Source organism: Notechis scutatus, chromosome 4 (assembly GCF_049901735.1).
Source record: "Notechis scutatus isolate UNSWTSFEM ecotype Mainland chromosome 4, rNotScu1.2, whole genome shotgun sequence".
NCBI classification, from domain to species: Eukaryota; Metazoa; Chordata; class Lepidosauria; order Squamata; family Elapidae; genus Notechis; species Notechis scutatus.
Window position 1 is genome coordinate 3,889,424 of NC_142012.1, and position 22,213 is coordinate 3,911,636.

At 44.4% G+C, this 22,213-nt stretch overlaps 1 protein-coding gene across 3 annotated transcripts in view; it reads left to right on the plus strand.

Moving 5' to 3' along the window:
* CTNNA2 (catenin alpha 2) overlaps positions 1–22,213 on the plus strand; it is a 520,748-nt gene that overhangs the window by 489,403 nt on the left and 9,132 nt on the right. The window contains exon 18 of one of the 3 annotated variants that reach the window (XM_087962697.1): positions 4,409–4,552. The exons of the other annotated variants lie outside the window; for them this stretch is intronic. Within the exon in view, the coding sequence (XP_087818823.1) occupies positions 4,409–4,552 (144 nt within the window). The remainder of the gene's footprint in view (positions 1–4,408; positions 4,553–22,213) is intronic. 3 annotated transcript variants of the gene reach the window in all.

Genomic DNA, 22,213 nt, shown 5'->3' on the forward strand with positions numbered 1-22,213 from the left:
TGCTGTAGGTCGAGGGCTAACTCTATATATGCAGTCTTCTTCCCCGCCCCCTTTAACTAATAAGGCTTAGGTGTTGTGACATTTAAAATTATTAATAATAATCAGTTTTGCCAATCAGAATCCATGGTATTTCTCATTAAGTCTTTTTTCTTTTTGTAAACTGGATTCCTTCGATTGCAATATCTATATAGTTAATCTGTCCCAAAAACTCGAGTTAGATTTACAACAGTACACTTGAATGTATGCATGTTATTCTACTTAGGTAAGATTGAATCAAGACCACTAGTTAAGCTCCAGTTAAGCTGATTTATTGCTCATGCCTAGACACAAGAATCTAGTCAGCTAAAGATTGACACTAAATCGGCACTAAATAATGGAATTCAAGAGGGGTTGGACTTCAATCCTTCGTGGGAACGTAATGACTCCAGACTGATTACTCACTTGACTCCACCCCCCACAGGCTCTGCCTGTCCTTCTACGGTACTCTTTTAAATCCTGTACTGTACAACTACTAAATCTGGTTGCTTTAATGGGTTTTATACAATTCTTTTTAGGAAAATATAAGCAGGAATTCATATTAATAAGGAAATAAATTATACAATCAATTAAACAATAACTGCTTTGCTAAAAGAACAACACAGCCTCAGTTCTTTAGAAATCCCTGAAGATGTTGAGATTCCAACTGAACTAACTAAAACCTTTTGCATTAACTCATTGATTAATTGACTATATCTGAGCTGGTTCATGAAATAAGCCATAAAAATCAAATGGCATGATAAAATGGATAAAACAGTTTTAGTATTAGATGAGATAAGTCAATGCAACTTTTAAAATATTATTCTGTTCATTCAGTTGTAATGTCTGATTGAATAACCAGTTCATTATGCCACATCTTATGTTTAGTATGCTCTTAAAAGAATAAAAATGATCTATTGGGGGGGAAAAATAGATCATGGACCAAAATTATTACCTTTCCAAGAAGGCAAAATGGAATGTAATAAATGATTTGTCCACTGGCGTTTCTTAGAAAGGAAACCTAATGCGACTTCTCAATGAATGCGTGCAAAATATCACATTATTCTTATTAGCCATTCAGAGTTATTGAAAGTTGAGGGACATATGCATTTCATAAATTATTAGTCATTGTTGCTCCTACAATTGTTCAGCGCAGCTTAATACTTAAAAGTAAAAAGTTCCTGAACGTAGACTTAATACCAACAGCAAAGAACATTTTTATTACAGAGGAACATTTTTATAAACCATGGGTGAGCAGATCTAAATACTGAAACAAATAATCAGAAATCATAGGGAACATTATCCAGCGCTCTGTCCCTAGAGATCCACCTGCATCTTTTTGTAACAGAAACCTCTTTGACTCAAGAATTCCCTAGAAGAAGGGAAAACAACCTTAAGTGGTATATAGTAGATGAATTCAATGAATTCATGATGAATTGCCCACCAAGGAAAAATCAGAACTTCGGGATTATGACACTAATACTCTAATAACTCTAATTTCCCCCCTTCCTTTCCACCTCTCCATTAATGTTATTTTTCCCCCCCTTTCTTCTGGTGCTATCCAGAAAACCCAAATATAGCTAGCTGCAACTATGCAGTCTCATTTCTGTTAAAGGAAATGTTGAGACGGAATGTTTGCTAACTTCGTTTATCAGGCCTGTTGTGTATATATTTGTTATTTCTTGTGAAAAGATGTTTTCCTCCTGGTAAGATGACACTGGGCTGATCTGGCAGACTGGGAAAGAGTGATTCCCCCCCCGTGTCTCCATTCGTTGACACCTCATGTTTCAAGTGTGCTTTGTAAATCAGCGGATTCCGTCCCCTTCCTCCCTCCCTCGGCAGAGCCTAGCAATAGCCAGGCGTCCGTTCTGGAAAGGCGAGCATCAGGCAACCCACCCCTCCTCTCCCTCCTTCCCCCTGCTGCCACCAGTTAGATCTGGTCATGACTGATTGCCAAGCGTTTCTCCAGCTTTCTCGTGGACAAATTCCATTTAGTTCCCACGTGCAGGAACGCACACACATACACGCACCGATAAAAGAAAAGATTTGTAGCTCAGGGCTGGACTTTGGGGTCCTTGGTGCTCTTTAATATGGTGGAGAATAATTAACCATTGGAACCTCATTGCCTCCTGAAGTTTGTGGGTGCTCCATCGTCCCTGGAGATTTTAAAGAAGAAATTGGGCGGCCATTGGTCGGAAACGGCATAGGCCAGAGGGGCTGGACTAGAAGACCTCCAGGTTCCCTTTCAACTCCGTTGTTCTATTATTCTGGTTTTTTGCACGCATTTCATTACCAAACTAGGTAGTACCGTTGCTATCTTGTCTCCGTGATTTTATCTGTTAATGTTTTTACCTGCTGTGTTTTCTTCACAATGGATGCTTTTAATGTTTTCCAGTGTTTTTGTGTTGTAAGCCTCTCACAGTTGTTGGATATGAGATGGGCAGCAAATAAATTTCATAAAGAAATAAAGCAAAGAAACATCATAGTGCTGATGATGTTGCCTAGTTTGGTAATGAAATGCCTGCAAGAAAATCACCATGATCAGAGAACACTAAAGACTCCCCAGTCACTCTCCTCCTCCTCCTCCTCCTCCTCCTCCTCTTTAAAAAGTACACTCACTTCTGACACTGATGATGTTACCTAGTTTGGTAATGAAACGCCTGCAAGAAAACCACCAAGCTCAGAGAGCACCCACACACACACACACACACACACCAGCATTAAATGGAGTTAATCACTCATGCCGAGTATAAAAGATTCGAAGCCATCCTGTTAGTCTAAGATCTACAGAACTGGAATTAAAAGGGAGAATGGGGGAGATCGTAGCCCGGTGGTGGCTAACCTTTTTGGGCTCCCATGCTGAAAATTGTGCGTGCACTTGCGCGCGCTCACATGCCAGCACTCACAAGGCAATGCGCCTCCCTTGGCCTGCACACACAACACCCCCGTGCACCCTTACTTGCACTGCGCATGCGTGCACCTCCCAGCTGGTTTTCGGCCTGTTTCAGGCCTTTTTCGCCCTCCCAGGGGCCCGAGGGAAGCCTCCGCAGTCTTTGGAGACCGAAAAACGGCCCCGTTTCATCGCTTCCGGTATTTCCGGAAAGGCCTCAAACGGGCCGAAAATGATCTGGGAGGCGCGCACGTGCGCAACGCAGGTAAGTTTGGCTGGGGCTTGCGAGCCATAGGTTTGCCATCATGGTCATAGCCCATGGATTCGGCCTTAGCCTACTCCGCGATGCATCTTTCTTTGCCCTGATTAAAGAGACCCTGAGATCGATCACCAGCCCAAGTCTCAAATCATACGGACCGGAAAGGAAGAGAAGCTTTTCTCCTCACAAATGAATTCTCATGCCAAAGTTGCTCTGGGTCCTCTTCATGCTACGGATCTGTGATATTTTCCAGACTCACCCAGCCGTGACTGAGCTAAAATAACAGCCACGCAGTCCAGCTTCCAGCCCCGTCGTTGGTGGGTGAAGGTGCCCTAGGTTGCTTCGCAGGGAATTTTATTCCCTTCTTCCTTTGTGTGTGTGCGAAGCATTGCTGGGTGAGGCCTGCATGTCTCCCTCCTCCGCTCCTGTGTCCCGGCTGACGCTCCCACCTGGCAGGGACCCCGAGGAAGGCCCGGATTCTGCACAAGACGCAGGATTGCAGAAGCAAAGGCCGCTCCAAGCGCTCGCGCCCCATTCCCACAAGAGCCTTTAGCCCAGCGCCATCATACAGGTGGTCCCCGACTTGCGACTACCATTGAGCCCAACGTTTCTGTTGCTAAGCGAGGTGGCTCGGGGAGTTTTGCCCCGTTTTATAACCTTTCTTGCCCCATTCGTTGCCAAGCCCATCACTACCGTCCTTAAGTGAATCTCCCTTCCCCACTGACTTTGCTGGTCAGAAGTTCAGGAAAGGGCGTGGCCACCTGACCCCTGCAACCGTCATAAATATGAGTCAGTTGCCAAGCAGCTGAATTTTGATCACGGGACCAAGGGGGACGCTGTGACCGTTGCAAGTGTGGAAAACAGCTATAATCCACTTTTTCCCATGCCGTTTGTAACTTCAGACGGCCACTAAACGAGCTGTTGGAAGTCGAGGACTACCTGTACTCCCCAGCCCATCGTTCCCGTCCCTCACCTTTCTCCTAAGGGATCTTGGCTTTGATATGCCTGTGCTCAGGGAGGAAGGGAGGAGAGCACTGCTAAAACAGGGCAACTCGGCATGGAAGCCCCTGGAAGGTTGTGGAGCCTAGTAGCTCTTTCAGCACACGACCCCCCCCCCTCCCTCCCCTCCCCCTTCCCCTCCCTCCCCCTTCCCCTTCCCCCTCCCCCCTTCCCCTCCCACAATAGGGCGCCATGTTTCTCTTGCTCTCTCTCACTCTTTCTTTTCTGTATCTCTCGGAAATCAGCCTGGAGTTCAAAGCACTTTCACTACCTTTTATGAGGTAGAGTGTGATGTCATAGATGGGGGCAGGGCTAGTCAACTTTCTACCCACCTCCCCACCTGTGCTGAAGGAGCTACGGTTGCAAACGGAAGTGGGGACTCCTCCATGGTGAGTAAACCTTGTTCCTAAACTATGCCTTTCCGTGCAAGGATAAAGCGGGGGCAGCTGTAGGGGCTGATTTCGCTGAAGCCATGATGGTGGGGTGTCATTTCAAACCACTGCTGGGAATCGCTGCAGTGGGCCCTGTTTTGGGTTTCAAAGCATTGCTTTGGGCTTGAAATGCGTATTAATTAATGTTGGTTAATCATCCAACATACAAAGGAAGAATCTAAATTTATGGCATTTATGGCTCTTCCCGAGCAAGCTGAAAGTTTGTTGAAGAAACTTAAGGGAGACCAATATTGAAAGATGTAGGGTGTGTTTTTTTTAAAGGTGGGGGCAATTCATTTTAACGGAAAGATGCAGGACATTATTTTTAAATTGTGGGTGTATTTTACTCATGTGCTTATTTTCCCATCCATATATTGTAGTGGCTGCTGGCTTTAGTTACTCAGATAGGGTGTCTTCGGTTAGTTCTGTCTCCCAATTTGTTCTATAAATCAGATTTTGTAGGAGAGCTGGAGCAGGCAGAGCTGGAGGCAGAGTTAAGTGCATCATCAGCTTGGAGTCATTAAGTTGCCACAAGCAATGCAAATCCACACACACACACAGACACACCTCTTAAATTCCGTTGACTCTTATCTGGCACAGATTCAGATTTGAACTTGAGTTGACTTGATGAATGTCAGGCACAAAGGATCGGGACCTTACATTAAGTTTCAGGTCAGAAGATTTGTTGATCAAGCCCATTCAAAAGAATCTAGTCAAATAAGTTCAAACCAGGCATGTGTTGACCCAGGGTGGGATACAAAACAAACACAGTCACAGACAACAGGTGAAGCCCCTTTTCTTCCTTCACTTTGCTTCCAAGCTCCGCATATTCTTGACGGAAGAAAACAAAACTCCCACACAAACATTTACAAGAAGAAGAAGGGAAAAAGCAACACAAACCAGGCAAGATAAGGGCTGGAGGACGTCCACAGATAACACACACTGGGAAGGATTCCAAACTCAGAGAGGAACCATAAACTGGAGATATTTCCATGCTTTGTTTCCAGCACTGGCCCATACACATGTCTGTCCTCACAGTTGCAGCCCCTGAAGAGGATCAAGGCCCTCTCCTCCCCCCTAGACCAGGCCATTCACGCCTCTCCCTGATCCTCTCCTCCCTGCGTGCCCTAGGATGGAGAGGGGATGGGCCTGGGTCCTCCTCTGACTGCCCAGCCGGCCTCTGCCCTTCCCCAGCCTCCTCCACAACCTCTGGAGCCACCCTTCCTCCTCTCCCTCGGAGTCAGCCTCCACCAGGGGCGTGACAGGTAAGGGTCAACAGAATCCAAGGAGGAGGCTGGACTTGGGACTGCTTGTGGCAACATAATGATTCTAAGCGGATGACCCACTTAACTCCACCCACAGCTCTGCCTGCATTTCTACGGAGGCACGATGATCAGCAGCCTCTTCCCCTGGTCGTGTGAATGTCACCTAGCTTGACTCGAGGCAAGTACAACACCTTGTGTCCCTTAGCATTCTGTAGGCCATCATCAAAAGCAAGGACATGCCTACCTATTGGAATGGGAACTGCAGATATGGTACAATTAGTAAGCATCGTTAATTATCATGATGATGATGCTGATCACCAGCAACCTTTTCTTCCACAAGCTGAACTTCAGGTGATAGCTATAGAAATGTTCCTGTGGTGCTACCTGACAACCTTGCTTTGAGGGGACGAGAGCTTTTTCCTCCACGCCAGTTGAGCATTGATCCAGGCCACTCTGGCCACGCATGTTCCTGGGTGAAGAAGGTTTTACCAGGCCATAAGTAAACCAGTTCTGAAGTTGAAGTTTGAAAAATGCGGGACATTTTTTTGTTCTTCTTGAATTCAGTGGGAATCCTGTGTGCTTTTAGGAAAGATGCTTCTTTGGAGGAGGAGGAGGAGTTGTCTACCGCCCTTCTCTGACAAAGGATTCTCAAGGGGGTTTGCCACATACACAACCTCCACGTAGACACCAACCCATCGTAAGGCCAGAGGTCTTCTGCCTCCAGCCAATGGATGTGGGACCAGGGCATACAGGCTGGCACAAAGGAGGCCTTTCTAGGGGGAGTGACAAGCTAAGGCACTTAAGTTGATGCTTTGGGGATATTGCATACTACTTACCGGTCTTACTTCCTTTTTCTTTCTTTTCTTGGTCTGTTTTTGGGGAGGGGGGGGGCCTTTGAGCCAGTCTTTGACTCCGCAACTTCTTCGTTCAGTCCTTGCCGTTTTCTTGGCAAGGGTTTTCCCCCACCCCACCCCAGCAGTGATAGGCCTTTGCCTCCTTCCTTTCTACGGCTGACGGCCACGCGGCTGGCTTTTATGCCTGAGGTAGAACTGGAACTCACCATCTCCTAGCGATTGGCCCAAAGTCACCCAGCTGGCTTTCCTATCTAAGGTGAGACTAGAACCTCCTGTCTCCTGGTGATTGTCTCAAAATCCCCCAGCCAGTTTTCACACCTAAGGCAAGGCTAGAATTCACAGTCTCCCGGTGATTGACCAACGTCACCCAGCTTTGTGCCTAAGGCAGAACTGGAACTCACAGTCTTCTGGTTTCTAGCCTGATCCCCTAACCACTGCAACAAACTGGCTATCTTAGTTACATTTAACCACCTTATTTATTTTTCTAGAAGACCAGAGGGATGAAGTCTCCCAATGCTTTTGCCCTTGCCTTCTGTTAGCCCTGCATAGCAAACATAACTTATTGTCTGTATAATTATTTGTTATTGTTTCAGATGTTTATTCCCCCTTGAAGGACAGGGGTTAATTAATCATTCCACCTTTAAATTCCACTATTCCTCTGCAGACTTTTTTTGTATGCCTAGAGAAGTTCAAAGAGAAGAGGAAAGGAATAATTCACTCTAGCCAAGAGGCACCTTAAGGAGTTGCTTTCTGTGGGAAAACTGAGTCCCCAATACCCATCTCCAGTTAGTTGATCATCAGAGAAACAATGCAAATATTTTAAAATTGTCGCTGGAATAAATATCCTGTTCCAAATGTACAGTTTGTTTGTTGGCATATCTGCCTTTCTTTCTGTACTTTGAGAAAGTCCCAGACAATTAGATTTTACTGCTCTTTTTCTTGAGCGATTAGCAACTTCATTGTAAATGAATCGCCTGCTTGCATTCAAAGGAGAATTAATACGCTGTCTTTTTTTACTGAAAATTCCCAAGTTGCTTTAGTCTCGCTCATCCTCTTTTGTAGGAGGAAAAACTGTGAATTAAAATGAAGATCGAGGTTAAAAAACTGGAAAGGATTAGTTCCTAAAGGGAACACAGTAGAGGAAGTGGATAAGTCAAAAGTTTATTCCATTTTACTCCTTGTTCCTTTTTATTATAACGTTCACTTTTGGTGCCGGCTGAGGCCTGTTCGCCCATCGCAGCCAGTCTTAGGAGTTGAGTGAGTAGCTTCATGGGAGACCTTGCTTGAAAATGTGCCCAATTACGTTGTTCCTCTGGACCTGGGAGGGAGAGTTGAAGACCAAATTGAGACCATCCAGCTGCTAATTAATGGGTAGGGATGAAGGGGAATGAAGTGACCCAAGGGGCCACAGACCAGGAGAAAACTCCCCGCTCCATCCCTCCAAGATCCTGTGGCGGTCAAGATCCTAGGTAAAATAAAGTGGAGATGTCACGTCAGGCAAGGTCATGAATTTTAGATGATGAGAAAAGTGTAAAGGCTGCAGGGGTTGAAGCATGATCTGGTTTGGCTGGTTTCATAATTGGACAGGTGGTTTTCTTTATCAGCTTTCCACGGTCTGACTCCAGAACATCAGTGAAGTTCCGATGGTACACCTGGAAGTGGTTCTGCACCAACTCTAGTTACCTGGGAAAAACTCCACTGAAAGGCTCGTGACGTGCACTAATCCCATGGTCTAAAAGTGTCACTCAGTTCAAGCTTCATTCCTTAGGCCTTCATGCACACATCTGTGTCGTTTTCTTGATTGCGGTATGAAAGTTGTGGGATCCTTAGTGGTGTCTGAGCTCGGTTCTTCTCTTGCAGGCGTTTCATGACCCAACTAGGTAACATCATCAGGGCTAGAAGGGAGCGGGGTTTGCTCTATGTTTATATACAAGTGTTAGTATCGGCGGGAGCATTCTTGGTGGTTCCTTGACTAGACTGATTAGTGTTGGGTTGTTTGTCTGAGTCTGTGTTTCCTTGATTGGGATATTGTTGGTCTAGGGTTAATCGTGGTGTTAATTTGCAGAGAGTAACTGCCAAGACCACTCTTACCAATACTAACAGTGCAAGTTACTTGTATATAAACAAAGAGTAAACTCCACTCCCTTCTAGCACTGTTGACAGTATCTAGTTGGGTAATGAAACATCTGCAAGGAAACCACCAAGCTCAGAGAGCACCAAGGGCCCCATAGTTCTCCTCCTCTTCCTCTTCCTCCTCCTGCTCCTCTACCACCATCACTCCACAAACCCCACTCCTTTCTAGCATTGATGATGTTACCTAGTTTGGTAATGAAACGTCTGCAAGGAAATCACTAAGCTCCGAAAGCACCATGCACCCTACACGTATATTATTGATTACTATCAAACGTTGAGTTATATCAATAGTATGGAAATTGTTTGCCCTTGAGGGTGTTTGGGTGTGTGTATGTGGGGGGTGGGGGGCGTGTTTTTAGACTTTCCTGAGTAACCGACAGCCCTGGGACAGGCACATCCACCTATCAACCAAGCCAGGCACTGGTTAGCATCTGAAAGTCGGTAAAACCAGCCAGCTGCTGCTGCTACCTGTCCTGTCATCCTTCTCATCATGTCAGAATTAGAAATACGGAGGTGATTATTTGAGTGTGCTTTGAATTATACAACGCACAAATCTGGTGTCTGTTTTCCAGACACGCCGGCTGTCTCTCCTGCCCCCAAAGAGCAGCTTTTGTGCGGCTCCAATGAAACAAAGCATCCATATAATTTCCTTCTGTTTGCTCCACTACCTTTACACCAGGATTTAGAAGGTCTTTGACAGACCAATTCCGGGATAAACATCCAAGACTATATTTTGGAAAAGTCTCTAATAGGAGGAGAGCACAGTCAGGCAAGCGAGGTTTATGCAGAGTTTGGAAGCCATTAGTGGACTTTCTGCATGTTATTATATAGAGATGGTTAACAAAAGGCTTTGAAAACTAATTTTCCCTTTGGGGTTACCTGTTGACTGCCTTGATATATATCCTTCTTCATTCTTTCACCTATTTGACCTAGTGGTTCAGGCACCAAGCTGGAAACCAGGAGAAGGTGGCTTCTAGTCCTAGTTTAGGCATGAAAGTTGGCTGGAAGACTTTGGGCTAATTGCCAGGAGACAGCGAGTTTATTTATTTTTATTTGTGAATTGCTTACAAGATAATAGGCATAAGTAAAAACATAGTTATGAATACATGGATACATATAAGAAAAATAAAAGAAACAATAGGACAGGGACGGTAGGCATGATAGTGGTGCGCTTATGCATGCCCCCTCTTAGGAAAGGGGTGAGGTCAATAGTAGACAGTCTAAGGTTAAAGTTTTTGGGGTTTGGGGAAGAAACCACAGAGTCAGGGAGAGTATTCCAGACATTGATCACCCTGTTGCTGAAGTTGTATTTCCTGCAATCAAGTTTGGTGCGATTGACCTTGAGTTTGTATCTATTGTGTGCTCTTGTGTTGTTATGGTTGAAGCTGAAGTATTCATTGACAGGTAGGACATTGCAATGTATGGTTTTATATACTATACTTAGATCGGACCGAAGGCGGCGTAGTTCTAGGTTGTCTAGGTCTAGAATTTTGAGTCTGGTGGCATAAGGTATTCTGCAACAAGTAGAGGAGTGGAGAACTCTTCTTGTGAAATATTTCTGGCCTTGGAGTTGTAGCCCTGCCGTAGGCACAAAAGCCAGCTTTGGAGCAATGGCCAGGAGAGCGTGAGTTCTAGTTCTGCTTTAGCCGTGAAAGCTGCCTGGTTGAATTTGAGGCAATCACAGGAACACAGGGAGTTCCGGCCCCTTCTTACGCAGGAAAGCCAGCGGGTGACTTTGGGCCAATGACCAGGAGATGGTGAGTTCTAGTCCCACCTTAGGCATGAAACCAGGCTGGTGGCGCTGAGCTGGTCCCTCTCATTCAGCACAATCCCTCCTGCAGGGTTATTAGTTGTAGGGGAAATAAGAGAAGGAAGGAGTATTAGTAAGTTTGCTGCCTTGAATTATTTATAAAAATATTTTTTATAAAATAATTCACAATATATAAAATGTATAAAACAGGAAGGAGGGAGGGAGAACAATGTGCAAGTCCATCACCAGCCCAATTCTTTCTCACACAACCATACACATACACACATAGAAAGAAGGGGGGGGAGAGAGAGAGAGAGAGAGAGAGAGAGAAGAAGGAAGGAAGGAAGGAAGGAAGGAAGGAAGGAAGGAAGGAAGGAAGGAAGGAAGGAAGGAAAGAAAGAAAAGAAAGAAAGAAAGAAAGAAAGAAAGAAAGAAAGAAAGAAAGAAAGAAAGAAAGAAAGAAAGAAAGAAAGAAAGAAAGAAAGAAAGAAAGAAAGAAAGAAAGAACTATGGGAGGGCTCCATGTCTCCTTAGCATTTCAAAATTCTATCAACATGCATTTCTGTCAACAGGCTTTTAAGGTTCAAGAATAAAATAATGTTAGCATCTGTTGTTATTGTTAATATCTTTTGGATTCTGCTTTCTTTCTTTTCTTTTGAAATATCACTAACTGCCTAGAGTGCTCACTAGAGGAGAAAGGCAGGGATTAAATAAGAATAAAATGAAATGTGGTTTCTCTGCAGATGGAGTTGGAAGTGAGTATCTCTTAATTCATTAGGGGTCCTTTGCACACAAGTGTGTGTTCAAACACATCTTCCTTACAGAGAATTAAACAATGACCTGCCAAACTCTGCAAATAGATATTGCAGCTCCTTCCCTTTTGCCTATCCCACAAAACTCCTGAGGGAGGTTCTGTTTTACAGGGAAGATTTGAGTAAATTGCTTATTTGCTCTCTGCAGTCGTGCAAGTGCTTATTCAAATGTAGAATTCACTGAGGCTTATTCCCAGATAAAGCACCTGTACCTTTTTCCCCCCCTTTTAAAGGAGAATCGAACAACACAAACAGAATCAAGATGGCACTGATTGCATTTCTAATTGTGTAGCAACCGCTGGCAAAAATTCCTCCTCCTCGGTTTACCATTTATAAGCAGAACATCGTTGAGAAAAACGCAGTCGTAATGTGTGTGTTCGGTTGCTCGCCTCCAAATTTTATTCAAAGTTGCTGGTTGAAACCAAACTCCTGAGGTCTCGGGGCCAAAGGGACCTGTCATCGGGTCCAAGACGCATGACGGGAAGGAATTTGTTAATGTGGCTAATTTCCCATGATCGAGTTGTCGTTCTCTTAATTGGCTGTAAAAAAGAGGTCAGATCGTCCAGTATCTGGAAGAAAACAAATTGTCCGTCATCAATAAAATGGATTTAAATGACTATGTCCAGGAAAAGTCCCTAAAGCTGATAGAAGCCGTGTGAAACCAAAGGGGGGGAGGGAGAAGAGAAGAGACCCAACTCCATTGATTGTGTCTGCCTGCAGCATCGCTGCTCACACTTTGCGCCATCGGCTTTGTTGGTCTCCTTCGACTCGAGGGGGCGTTTGGGTCTGATCACAGACTCTCTCCAGGCGAAGGAGGGTCTTGTGAGCCAGCCTGTGTTTCACCACTAAAAGACCCCTGCCTCTGTAGACGCTTCCTTTCAATGCCCAGGTCAGATTGTGCGGCTCCAGCACGGGAGGTTTTTAAGAAGAGGCTGGGCAGCCGTTTGTCTGAAATGGCGCAGCTGGTCCTCGACTTACAAGAGTGCCCTTAGGGGCCATTCAACGTTACAAGGGCCCTTAAAAAGGGGGAAGGGAGCTGCGGCCATTTTCCCCACTTGCAACTACTGCAACGTCCCCGTGGTCACGGGATTGAGATCCAGGCGCTGGGCAGGTGCCTCCTATTTATGACGGCTGCCGTGTCCTGGGCCTCGTGGGATCCCCTTTTGTGGCCTTCTCATCGGCAAAGTCAAGGTGAGGAAGCCAGAGGGGCTTCACAACCGGCTTAGAACTCCCCGTGGTCCATTTAACTGGAAAGGTTGCAAAATGGGGCAAAATTCACAGCCACAGACGTCTTGGGGCTCCGTTATGGTGGTAAGTCAAGGCCTCCCTCTATAGGGCTTCCTGCTTGAGGAGAGGGTGGGACTAGATGACCTCCAAGGCTCCTTCCAATGCTTCCATTCTGTCATGGCGCTTGGAAGGGGAGGCAGCCGCGATAAACCAGTATGAATACCATTAGCAAAGCTTTGCAGATAGTCCTCGATTTTCAACCATGGTTCCATGGCTAAGCAAGGTGTTAAATGCCATATTTTACCATCTCTTTGGGTCATGGTTGTTAAGCAAATCGTGGAAGTCTCTAAGTGAATCACACGGTTGTTAAGTGGATCCAGCTTCCCTCGTTGACTTTGCCTGCCTGAAGCAGACCAGGAAGGAGGCCATTGGCCACCCCATGACCCCCACATGGATGCGGCCACTGTGGCAAATACATTCCAGTTTGATCAAGTGGTTGTGACGGTCATTAGTGCGAGGACCTGTTGAAAGTCACTTTTTCAACTTCACTACATGAATGGTTGTGAGTCAAAGACCACCTGCGCTTATGGCCACACTTGAAGCCAGAATTTATGTTGCTAAGGGAAAAAAAATGTTGAGTGAGTTTTGCCCCATTTTACAACTTTTCTTGCCACCGTTGTTAAGTGAATCACGGCAGTTGTTAAATTAGAAACACTGTTGTTAAGTGAATCTGGCTTCCCCGTTGACTTTGCTCACCAGAAGGTCGCAAAAGGGAATCGCACGGCCCCACAACATTGCAACCGTCATAAATATGAACCGGTTGTCAAGCACCCGAATGTAAATCCCATCACCATGGGGATGCTGCTACGCTCATAAGTGTGAAAAATGGCCATAAGTCACTTTTTTCAGTGCCGTTGTAACTCCACTAAATGGACTGTTGTTGGTTGAGGATTACCCATATCGATCATTTCCCCCCTGCACCTCTTTCTCCTCCTGTCCTGGCCACTTTTTACAGAGGCACAAACCTCATCTCTGTTTGGTTTGGTGGCAGCAGCGCCTCAGATAGAAAGTCCCTACGGAGAGAGGTGAGGACAGCAGAGAAGATTATAGGAAGCTCAATTCCCCTCATTCAGGATCCCGCTTACAAGCGCTATGCGCTTAGAGCCCAAAGCATCGTTAGAGACCCCACACAGCCACTTCACGGCCTGTTTCTGTTGCTCCCCTCTGGGAGGAGCTTTCCAAGTATTTCTAGCCGGATTGCCAGATTCTGCAAGAGCTTCGTTCCCTGGGCCATCCGCCTGGTAAAACTCACAGTACTTGTTTTTCTCGTCACATGTGAGTCTAGGCATAATGGTTGTCTTTTGAGAGCTGAATTTCAACCAAATATCATTTTAAGGTATGCTGACTAGTATGCATTTAAAGTGACAGTACAGATTTTGTTCTATTCTGTTCATACGTAGGAAAACCGCTACTCAACCTATGCAACGGTTGTACAAGTGACTCCCACAAGAGCCTGGCTTTAATGAGTACATCTTATACACATCACCCTCCCAGACCCTCAGGAATTACTTCACATTATCTTTGAGAAGGTGGTGGAAGAAATGGCTGTCTAATTTACACTGAGCATGAGACCTTGTCGTTAGGGCTCCAACAATCCACCCCCATTCGAATCATGAGTCTCTAGCCACATCTCTCATAGAGTAAAAAAATATGATTTATTAGGAGTGACCATGTCGGCATTAACTGGGTGCAGCCGACTCTAAGACACATCATTCATTTCCCCCTTCAGCCCGGTCTTCCCCCACCCCCAGATGTCTATTCTCCAATGGGACACGTCCATGGCCAAGAGTCATCCATCTGGCTCTCCGGGAATAATCTTGCGCGCCAGAAGCTTCGGCTGTCTAGCAATTATATGAGGCATTTAAGGAATGCACTGCTTTCCCCCCAATCCCTTTCTGCTGGCAACTAAAAAGACCAGAGAAGTATTTTTTTTTTTTTAGTTGACACTTATATCTTTCTGGAAAATGGCTGTCCAATCTCTTTTTAAAAACCTCCAGTGTTGGAGCATTCACAACTTCTGGAGGCAAATTGTTCCACCGGTTAATGGTTCTCACTGTCAGGAAATAGTTCTCCTTAGTTCCAAGGCTGCTTCTCTCCTGGATCAGTTTCCATCTGTTGCTTCTTGTTCTGCCTTCAGATGCTTTGAGAATAGCCTGACACCCCCCCCCTTCTTTTGGGGCAGCCCCTCAAATGCTAGAATATTGCTATCCTATCCCGCCAGTCCCTCTGTTCATCAAACTAGACCTACCCACTTAATTTTCTTTAGGGAAATAAATCAAGAAATTGCTTATTTAGCACTCAACAAGGGAAGCTTCCACATTATGGAAGCAGGCAATGGGGCCTCCTTGCAGGGAAGGCAGGAAAGAATCCGCTCATTGAGGTCTGGTTGTTTTGGGGAGCACGAGGAAGTCAAAGGAAGGCAGCGGCCTCAATCAGCCTCACGGTACTAATTACAGGCGGTCCTCGACTTATGGCCACAATTGACCCCAAGCGAGACAGTTGTTAAGTGAGTTTTTGCCCCGTTTTGCGACCTTTCATCTCATCGCTGTTAAGTTAATCGCCTCAGTTGTTCAGTGAGTAACATGGTCATTAAGTGAATCTGGCTTCCCCATTGACTTTGCTTGCCAGAAGGTCGCCAAAGGGGATCACATGACCCTGGGAAACCCTGTGACCGTCATAAGTATGAGACAGTCGTCCACCGCCTGAATTTTCACACATGGCCGTGGGGAAGCTGCTAAGTCCTAAGTGTGATTAACGGTTATAAGTCACTTTTCTCAGTGCCTTCATGACTTCGAACAGTCACTAAATGAACTGTTGTAAGTAGAGGACTACCTGTATTTGGAACATAAGAAGCGTGTGAATTTTTCCCCCCTTGTTTTCAGGTCTTGTTCATCCTCTTTTCTGCCTTACGTGCTTCAAAAGGATTGAAATTGAAAGGCAGACGAGACCATGGCCTCCTCCTGTCCTCCTTTCGCTCTGTCCCTTGTCAAAGGGATGTCACAACTCTTGCACAAAACTGTCCATGGAAATTGTTGTGTGGGAATGTTACTTCCATGGCTGGTGACATTTCCCACCACCCCCACCTCTTGCTTATTTACCTCTTTCCCTTCTCTCTGCTTGTGACCCTGTCCTGTCATACGTGGGATAATGCTAAAATGTCAAAGGAGAATAGATCTAAAATTGAATGAAAAGTCTGCCAAACTCTTTGCTGAAATCTGGGGATGGGATGAAAAATGGGCAATTCGTGGCCCAAATTAGGTGCAGCTCAATTTGAAAAACCCTGAGACCATCCATGGATTAGAAAGCTTCAGTTGGTGGGGAAAACCCATGAGGTTTGATTTTTGTTGGTTGGGGGGGGGGGCTTTTGAAAGCTCCGGCAGTCTCTACGCTCCTGTTTTTAAAAATCAAATAAAGACACGGACCATCACTCCAATGGGAAAGGGAGTGGGGGGCCTTGGATGTTTGGGTTAATTTTGGGCTGGGAAAAGTTCACTGCAAATGAGAAGAGAAAGTAGCACTGAATAAGAAGCAAATGGGATGTGCAGAGTAAAACGATCCGGTGGATCCCTTCCCAGCCCAAAATGAACCCAAACATCCAAGGCCCCACCAGGAGTGCATGGGAACTGACTAACAGAAGTACCCCTCGACTTACAACGGAGCCCAAAATTTATGTTGCCGAGTGAGACATTTGTAAGTGAGACGGTTGTAAAATGAATTTTGCCCCATTTCTTGCCGCAGTGAAGTGAATCACTGAAGTTGTTAAGTCAGTCACACGGTTGTTAAATGAATCTAGCTTCCACCTTTGACTGCACAAAAGTTGACCATATGTTGGAGGAGGTAGAGGAGAAAAGAAAGAACGCGGAGGAGGAGGAGGAGGAGGAGGAGGAAGAGGAGGAGGAGGAGGAGGAGAAGAAGAAGAAGAAGAAGAAGAAGAGGAAGGAGAAGAAGAAGAGAAGAAGAAGAAGAAGAAGAAGAAGAAGAGAAGAAGAAGAAGAAGAAGAAGAAGAAGAAGAAGAAGAAGAAGAAGAAGAAGAAGGAGGAGAAGAAGAGGAGAGGAGGAGGAGGGAGGAGAGGAGGAGGAGGAGGGGAGAAGAAGAAGAAGAAGAAGAAGAAGAAGAAGAAGAAGAAGAAGAAGAAGAAGAAGAAGAAGAAGAAGAAGAAGAAGAAGAAGAAGAAGAAGAAGAAGAACTACTACTACTACTACTACTACTACTACTACTCCCGGCCATAGTTTCAGTGTCTCATGATTTGTAGATTGCTGTGGCTGTGCATTAGAAATCAGTCCCCACTGTTGAGATCCATTTATACCCAGGACTGAAGTAGAGACTTCCCACTGTGGTTAATTCTTATTTTTACCACTGCAAGTCTATATTATTCTGTCAAACTCTACACAACTGCATTTTTCCCCTTGGAGAAAAAAAACAACAACCATGGATAAATAAGGTAGTTTCCTCACCCTCGTGTTTTATGTATACACATTGATCCATCTACAAAGCTTATTTAAAGTGAACATAATTAGAATTATCTGTTAAAAGCAAGTTATTATATACTGCTGACTGAGGTGGAACAATCTTTTTTTTCTCCTCAAAGTCTAGTTCTTTAGATAACTCACAAACTGAAATTTTAAGGCATGTTTAATTATCTTTTATTATTGCATTTTGCCTAGTTTTTTCCCCCTACAGTTATCATAAATTAAATATCTCCTTATATTAAAAGGGAATCCCTTGCATGCAAAATGAGATGCAATTCCATTTTTAAATTTTATTGTTTAAAAATTACATTGGCTGAGGCAATTAAATCACCCCATTGAAGAAATGAATCTTTTTGCATGCAAGTGTGTGTGTGTGTGTGTGTGTGTGTGTGTGTGTGTGTATGGCCCTGTGATCTTTTTATTTATTTATATTTCCCACACACACACACTGTGGCTAGGATAGCCGAGCAATTTTGAGGCATTAATATCTCATTTCAAAAGGGAAAATATTTCTAGTGAAACAGCTGTCTATGGCTTTTGATATGTTTGTTATCTGTTATGAGGAGAAAAAATAGCATTGGTAGGTTGCATTAAAATTCAGAATTGGTTAAATACACAATTCATTTTGCCTCGGAGTCCCAATAGTTTTCTTCCTAATAATTGAAAAAATGCAAATGAGTGAAACTAAGCTGTGGATTGACCAGTTATATTCCCCACAATCTATCTTAATGAATTAAATGTGCATTATGTCCAGATAAGTAAATTATTTTAAATGTGATTAAGTGAGAGGGGGAGGTTGTTTTGTTTTTAAAGGAACAGGAAGAAAAGATTTCACCACCACCTTCCAAAATTCAAAGCTTTTGTGTTGATGGTTATATTCTAAACAGAGTTACGGGTAGTGCTTGACTTATAATAGTTTGTTTAGTGACCGTTTGAAGTTACAAAGGCACTGAATAACAGTGACTTATGACTATTTTTCACACTTACAACCATTGCAGCCTCTCCGTGGTCACGTGATCCAAATTCAGATGCTTGGCCACTGACTTATACTTATGATGGTTGCAGTGTTCTGGGGTGAAGCAGAGGCACTGTGGAACCAGCTTCGCTTAACAACTGTGTTACTAACGTAACAACTGCAGTGATTGTTCTCTTAACAACTGTGCCAAGAAAGGTTGTAAAATGGGGCAAAATTCACTTAGCAAGTGTCTCACTTAACAACATAAATTTTGTGCTCAATTCTGGTCATAAGTCGAGGACTAGCTGTATTTTATGATGTTATTTTGATGAAAGGAACAGCATTTTTCCAACATATATCTATATATGTATGTTGTCTGAGATAGAAGGTCAAGCACTCTACCTATGGAATGAGAATGCTATAGACCCCTTGAAGGGATATAATTCTTTAGCGCTGCGAAATGATGACCTGTATATGGAGAAATAGCCCAGAAGAACAAGTGTTGAATTTGGATCTCTCCTTCTGCGATACATCAAGTAGTGTTTTATTATTCGATTCATTCATTATATTTATATTCCGCTTGCTTCCATGAACTGAAGGCTCTCTTGATCCTCTTTTCCCCCCATAGCAATAAACCTGTGAGATAGGGGGATCAGTAAGGAAATGATCGTGTGATCGATATTATCATATCACAACATAGAAAGCACAGTTGCAGAAATTGAGTTCGTCTAGTTTGATGAAAAGAAAGACTAAGGGGAGACAGGATAGCAGTGCTCCAATATCTCAGGGGCTGCCCCAAAGAAGAGGGAGTCAAGCTATTCTCCAAAGCCCCTGAAGGCAGGACAAGAAGCAATGGGGGGAAGTTAATCGAGGAGAGAAGCAACTTAGAACTAAGGAGGAATTTCCTGACAGTGAGGACAATTAACCAGTGGAACAACTGGTCTCCAAGTTGTGAGTACTTCAACACTGGAGGCTTTCAAGAAGTGGTTAGGCAGCCATTTGTCTGGAATGGTAAAGACTGTGCAAAAAAACATTGGAGACGGATTCAGACACGGGTGGAACAAATGGTGGGAGAGTGTATTCCATTTAAACTGGAATTTTTTCCTCCTAGGAATAATATCAGAAAGATATAGGAAGGATTTAATTTATCTAATAGTACATGCATTAACGGGTAGAATAATATATGCGCAATACTGGAAGAATGAAAACATACCACCAGAAACAGAGATAATAAGGAAAATTATGGCCTGCACAATCAGATAGGGTAACTCTAGAATTAAAAAACAAGGGAGGATCTAAGTACTATGAAACATGGAATAAATCCTATCAATGGTTGCATAGAAGAAGGCAAGGTCGGAATGTAAGTAGCTATGAGGATTAGAATAATTGGGAAATAATATATCAAACAAGGAGATTGTAAATGATGAAGTAAAAGGTATATATGTATAACGACTGTAATGCCAAATCGGCTGCCCTGTGTTGTATTCTTATAATTTAAAAAAAAAAAAAATTAAAGTGAGACGGGGTTTGCAGCTTGAGCACAGAGTGAGACTAAAAGACCTCCAAGGTCCCTTCCGACTCTCTTATTCTGATATTTATTGTGTTATTCTGATCAGTTATCAGTCACTGCATCCAAACTTCAACCGAGTGGCATCTTTGATATGAACTCCTGAGTTCTCCTAAGGAACGGTCTTATTTTGCCTAAGTCGACCTCCAGCCTGTTGTAGAGAATACAGACGGTCCTCAAATAGCAACCATTCATTTAGTGGCACTTCGAAGTTGCAATCGAAGTTGCAATAATGACGAAAACGTGACTTTGGACCCTTCTTCACACTTGTGAATGTTGCAGCATCCACATGTTCACGGGATCAAAATACTGGGTCATATATATGGATCACAAAAAGTAATTATATATGATTACCTTCTGTAACCTTCTGACAAGCACAGTCAATGGGGGAAGCCAGGTTCACTTAACAACTGTGTTACTAACTTAACAACTGCAGGGATTCACTTAACAGCTGTGGCAAGAAAGGTCACAAAATGGAACAAAACTCACTTAACAACTGTCTTGTTGAACAGTGGAAAGTTAGGCCAAAAATTGTGGTCGTATGTTGTTGACAACCTATAAGGACATTTTTATAATATTATGGTCATCATTGAAATTGTCATTATTATGACTTGTGTGATACATTAACACTATTGACCAACGGCATCTGCGTATCTCAGGTCCTTGGGAAGGACTCGATAGGCGGACAAGAATGCCAAACCCAGTCCAAACATTCATGGGACTGTGATGAACCATAATAACAACAGTGATAGGCACCTTGGTATAACCCCAAAACATCTGGAGCACCACTTGAATACCATTGTCATTGACAAATTCACCATCAGTCAATTGCAAAAGGCAGCTTTGCTTGGAACAGCTGGCATCCTGCAAGATACCTCTAACATTGTCGATCAATCACATCTGCCTATCTCAGGTACTTGGAAGGACACAATAGGTGTTGTGGTTAGCTGGCAGCAGGTGTGGACGGCTGGGGAGAGTGAGGACTCAGATGAGGGGCCAAGACCATTAGGGAGTGAACTGCTGCCTTCAGAGATGGTGGGGGCTTGCAGCAGCGATGAGGAGGTTCCCGAGGAGCCTGTGCTAAGTGTGCATGCGTGCAGGGTTGCTCGCAGGAAAGAGCAGTTGCAGCAGCACGGGCAACTCGGGAGTAAGGCTGCAAGGTGATGGCCCCTCCTTCAAGAAGATAAAAGCCAGCTGTGAATCAAACGTTCTTTGCAGGAAGCAAAGACGTTTTGAAACTCAGCCTCATGGACATTGCAGTATCTTAAGTTGGTATTTGAAGACTCTTGCGTTGTGAAATATTTCTTGTCTGTTATCTTTTGGCAAGTCTCGCACAGTTTGTCAAGGCTTGTGCTTATTATCACAGCTAATTATTTTGCAGAAGCATTACAAGGTTTCTGTTCCCTTTTGGGTTGTGTTTGATTTGTTGGGAAAGGGCGCGGGTCAGAACAGTAGGTGGAGAAAAATGCCAAATCCAGTCTGAACCTCTATTTGTGCAACCAGTCATAATATTCCACTTCAATGCCAATTGTAAGAATATGCTTATAATACGGTTCTACCGTAGCTATAAGTAGCACCAAAGAGTATGAAAGAAAACCTTGGAGAATCCCGTGCTCTCTGCAGGAATCCAGATAAAAGCACCCGTGGCAGATGGCTGCTCAGCCTCTGCATGAACATATATCCTGCGAAGGAGTGTAGTTGTGTTGGGTGTCAAGCTGTGCTGATTACTAGGATCTTCCAAGGACGGTGCCTGCCTGTAATTCCAGAGCATTGTTTCATGGTTTGCATTCTGCCCTTAATGTGGAAGACACCTTGCCCCGCTTGCTTTCAAGTCAGGCCCTGCAAATCCTCCCAACTAACTGTCTATATGTGCTTTGGGATATGCAGGCATACTTCAAAGGGATGCTTCTTCTCAACGCGCGAAGTCTCCCAAGTCCCTGGAATTCCTTGGGAAGCTCGTCCCAACTGTCTCCATCTATGGAACTCTCCTTTCAAAGGAATTTAAAAAAAAAACATTTACTTTATTTCTTTAATGGTATTATCTCTACAAATAACTCAAGGCAGAAAACACATCGGACAGACTTTCCTCCTCCTAGTATCCTCACAACAACCACCCTGTGGGTTGAGTTGGGCTGAGGGAGAAGGACTGGCTTTCATGCCTAAGGCAGAACTAGAACTCACCGTCTCCTGGTGATTGGTCCAAAGGCACCTAGATCAGTGAGGGTGAACCTTGTTGTTGTGGTGTGCTGAAAGCGCACACCCACAATGCAATGCATCCTGCCCTGAGCATGTATGCGCAACACCCCCGCCCCACCCCCTTACCTGCACTGCGCATGCACGCACCTCCCAGCTCATTTTCGGCCCACGTGAGGCCCTTTTCGCCCTCCCGGAGGCTGGAGGGAAGCCTCGGCAGCCTTTGGAGGCTGAAAAACAGGCCGGTTTCGGCACTTCTGATATTTCTGGGAGGCCCATTTTTCAGTGCAGGTAAGTTTGGCTGGGTCTTGTGTGCCCGCACAAATGGCTCT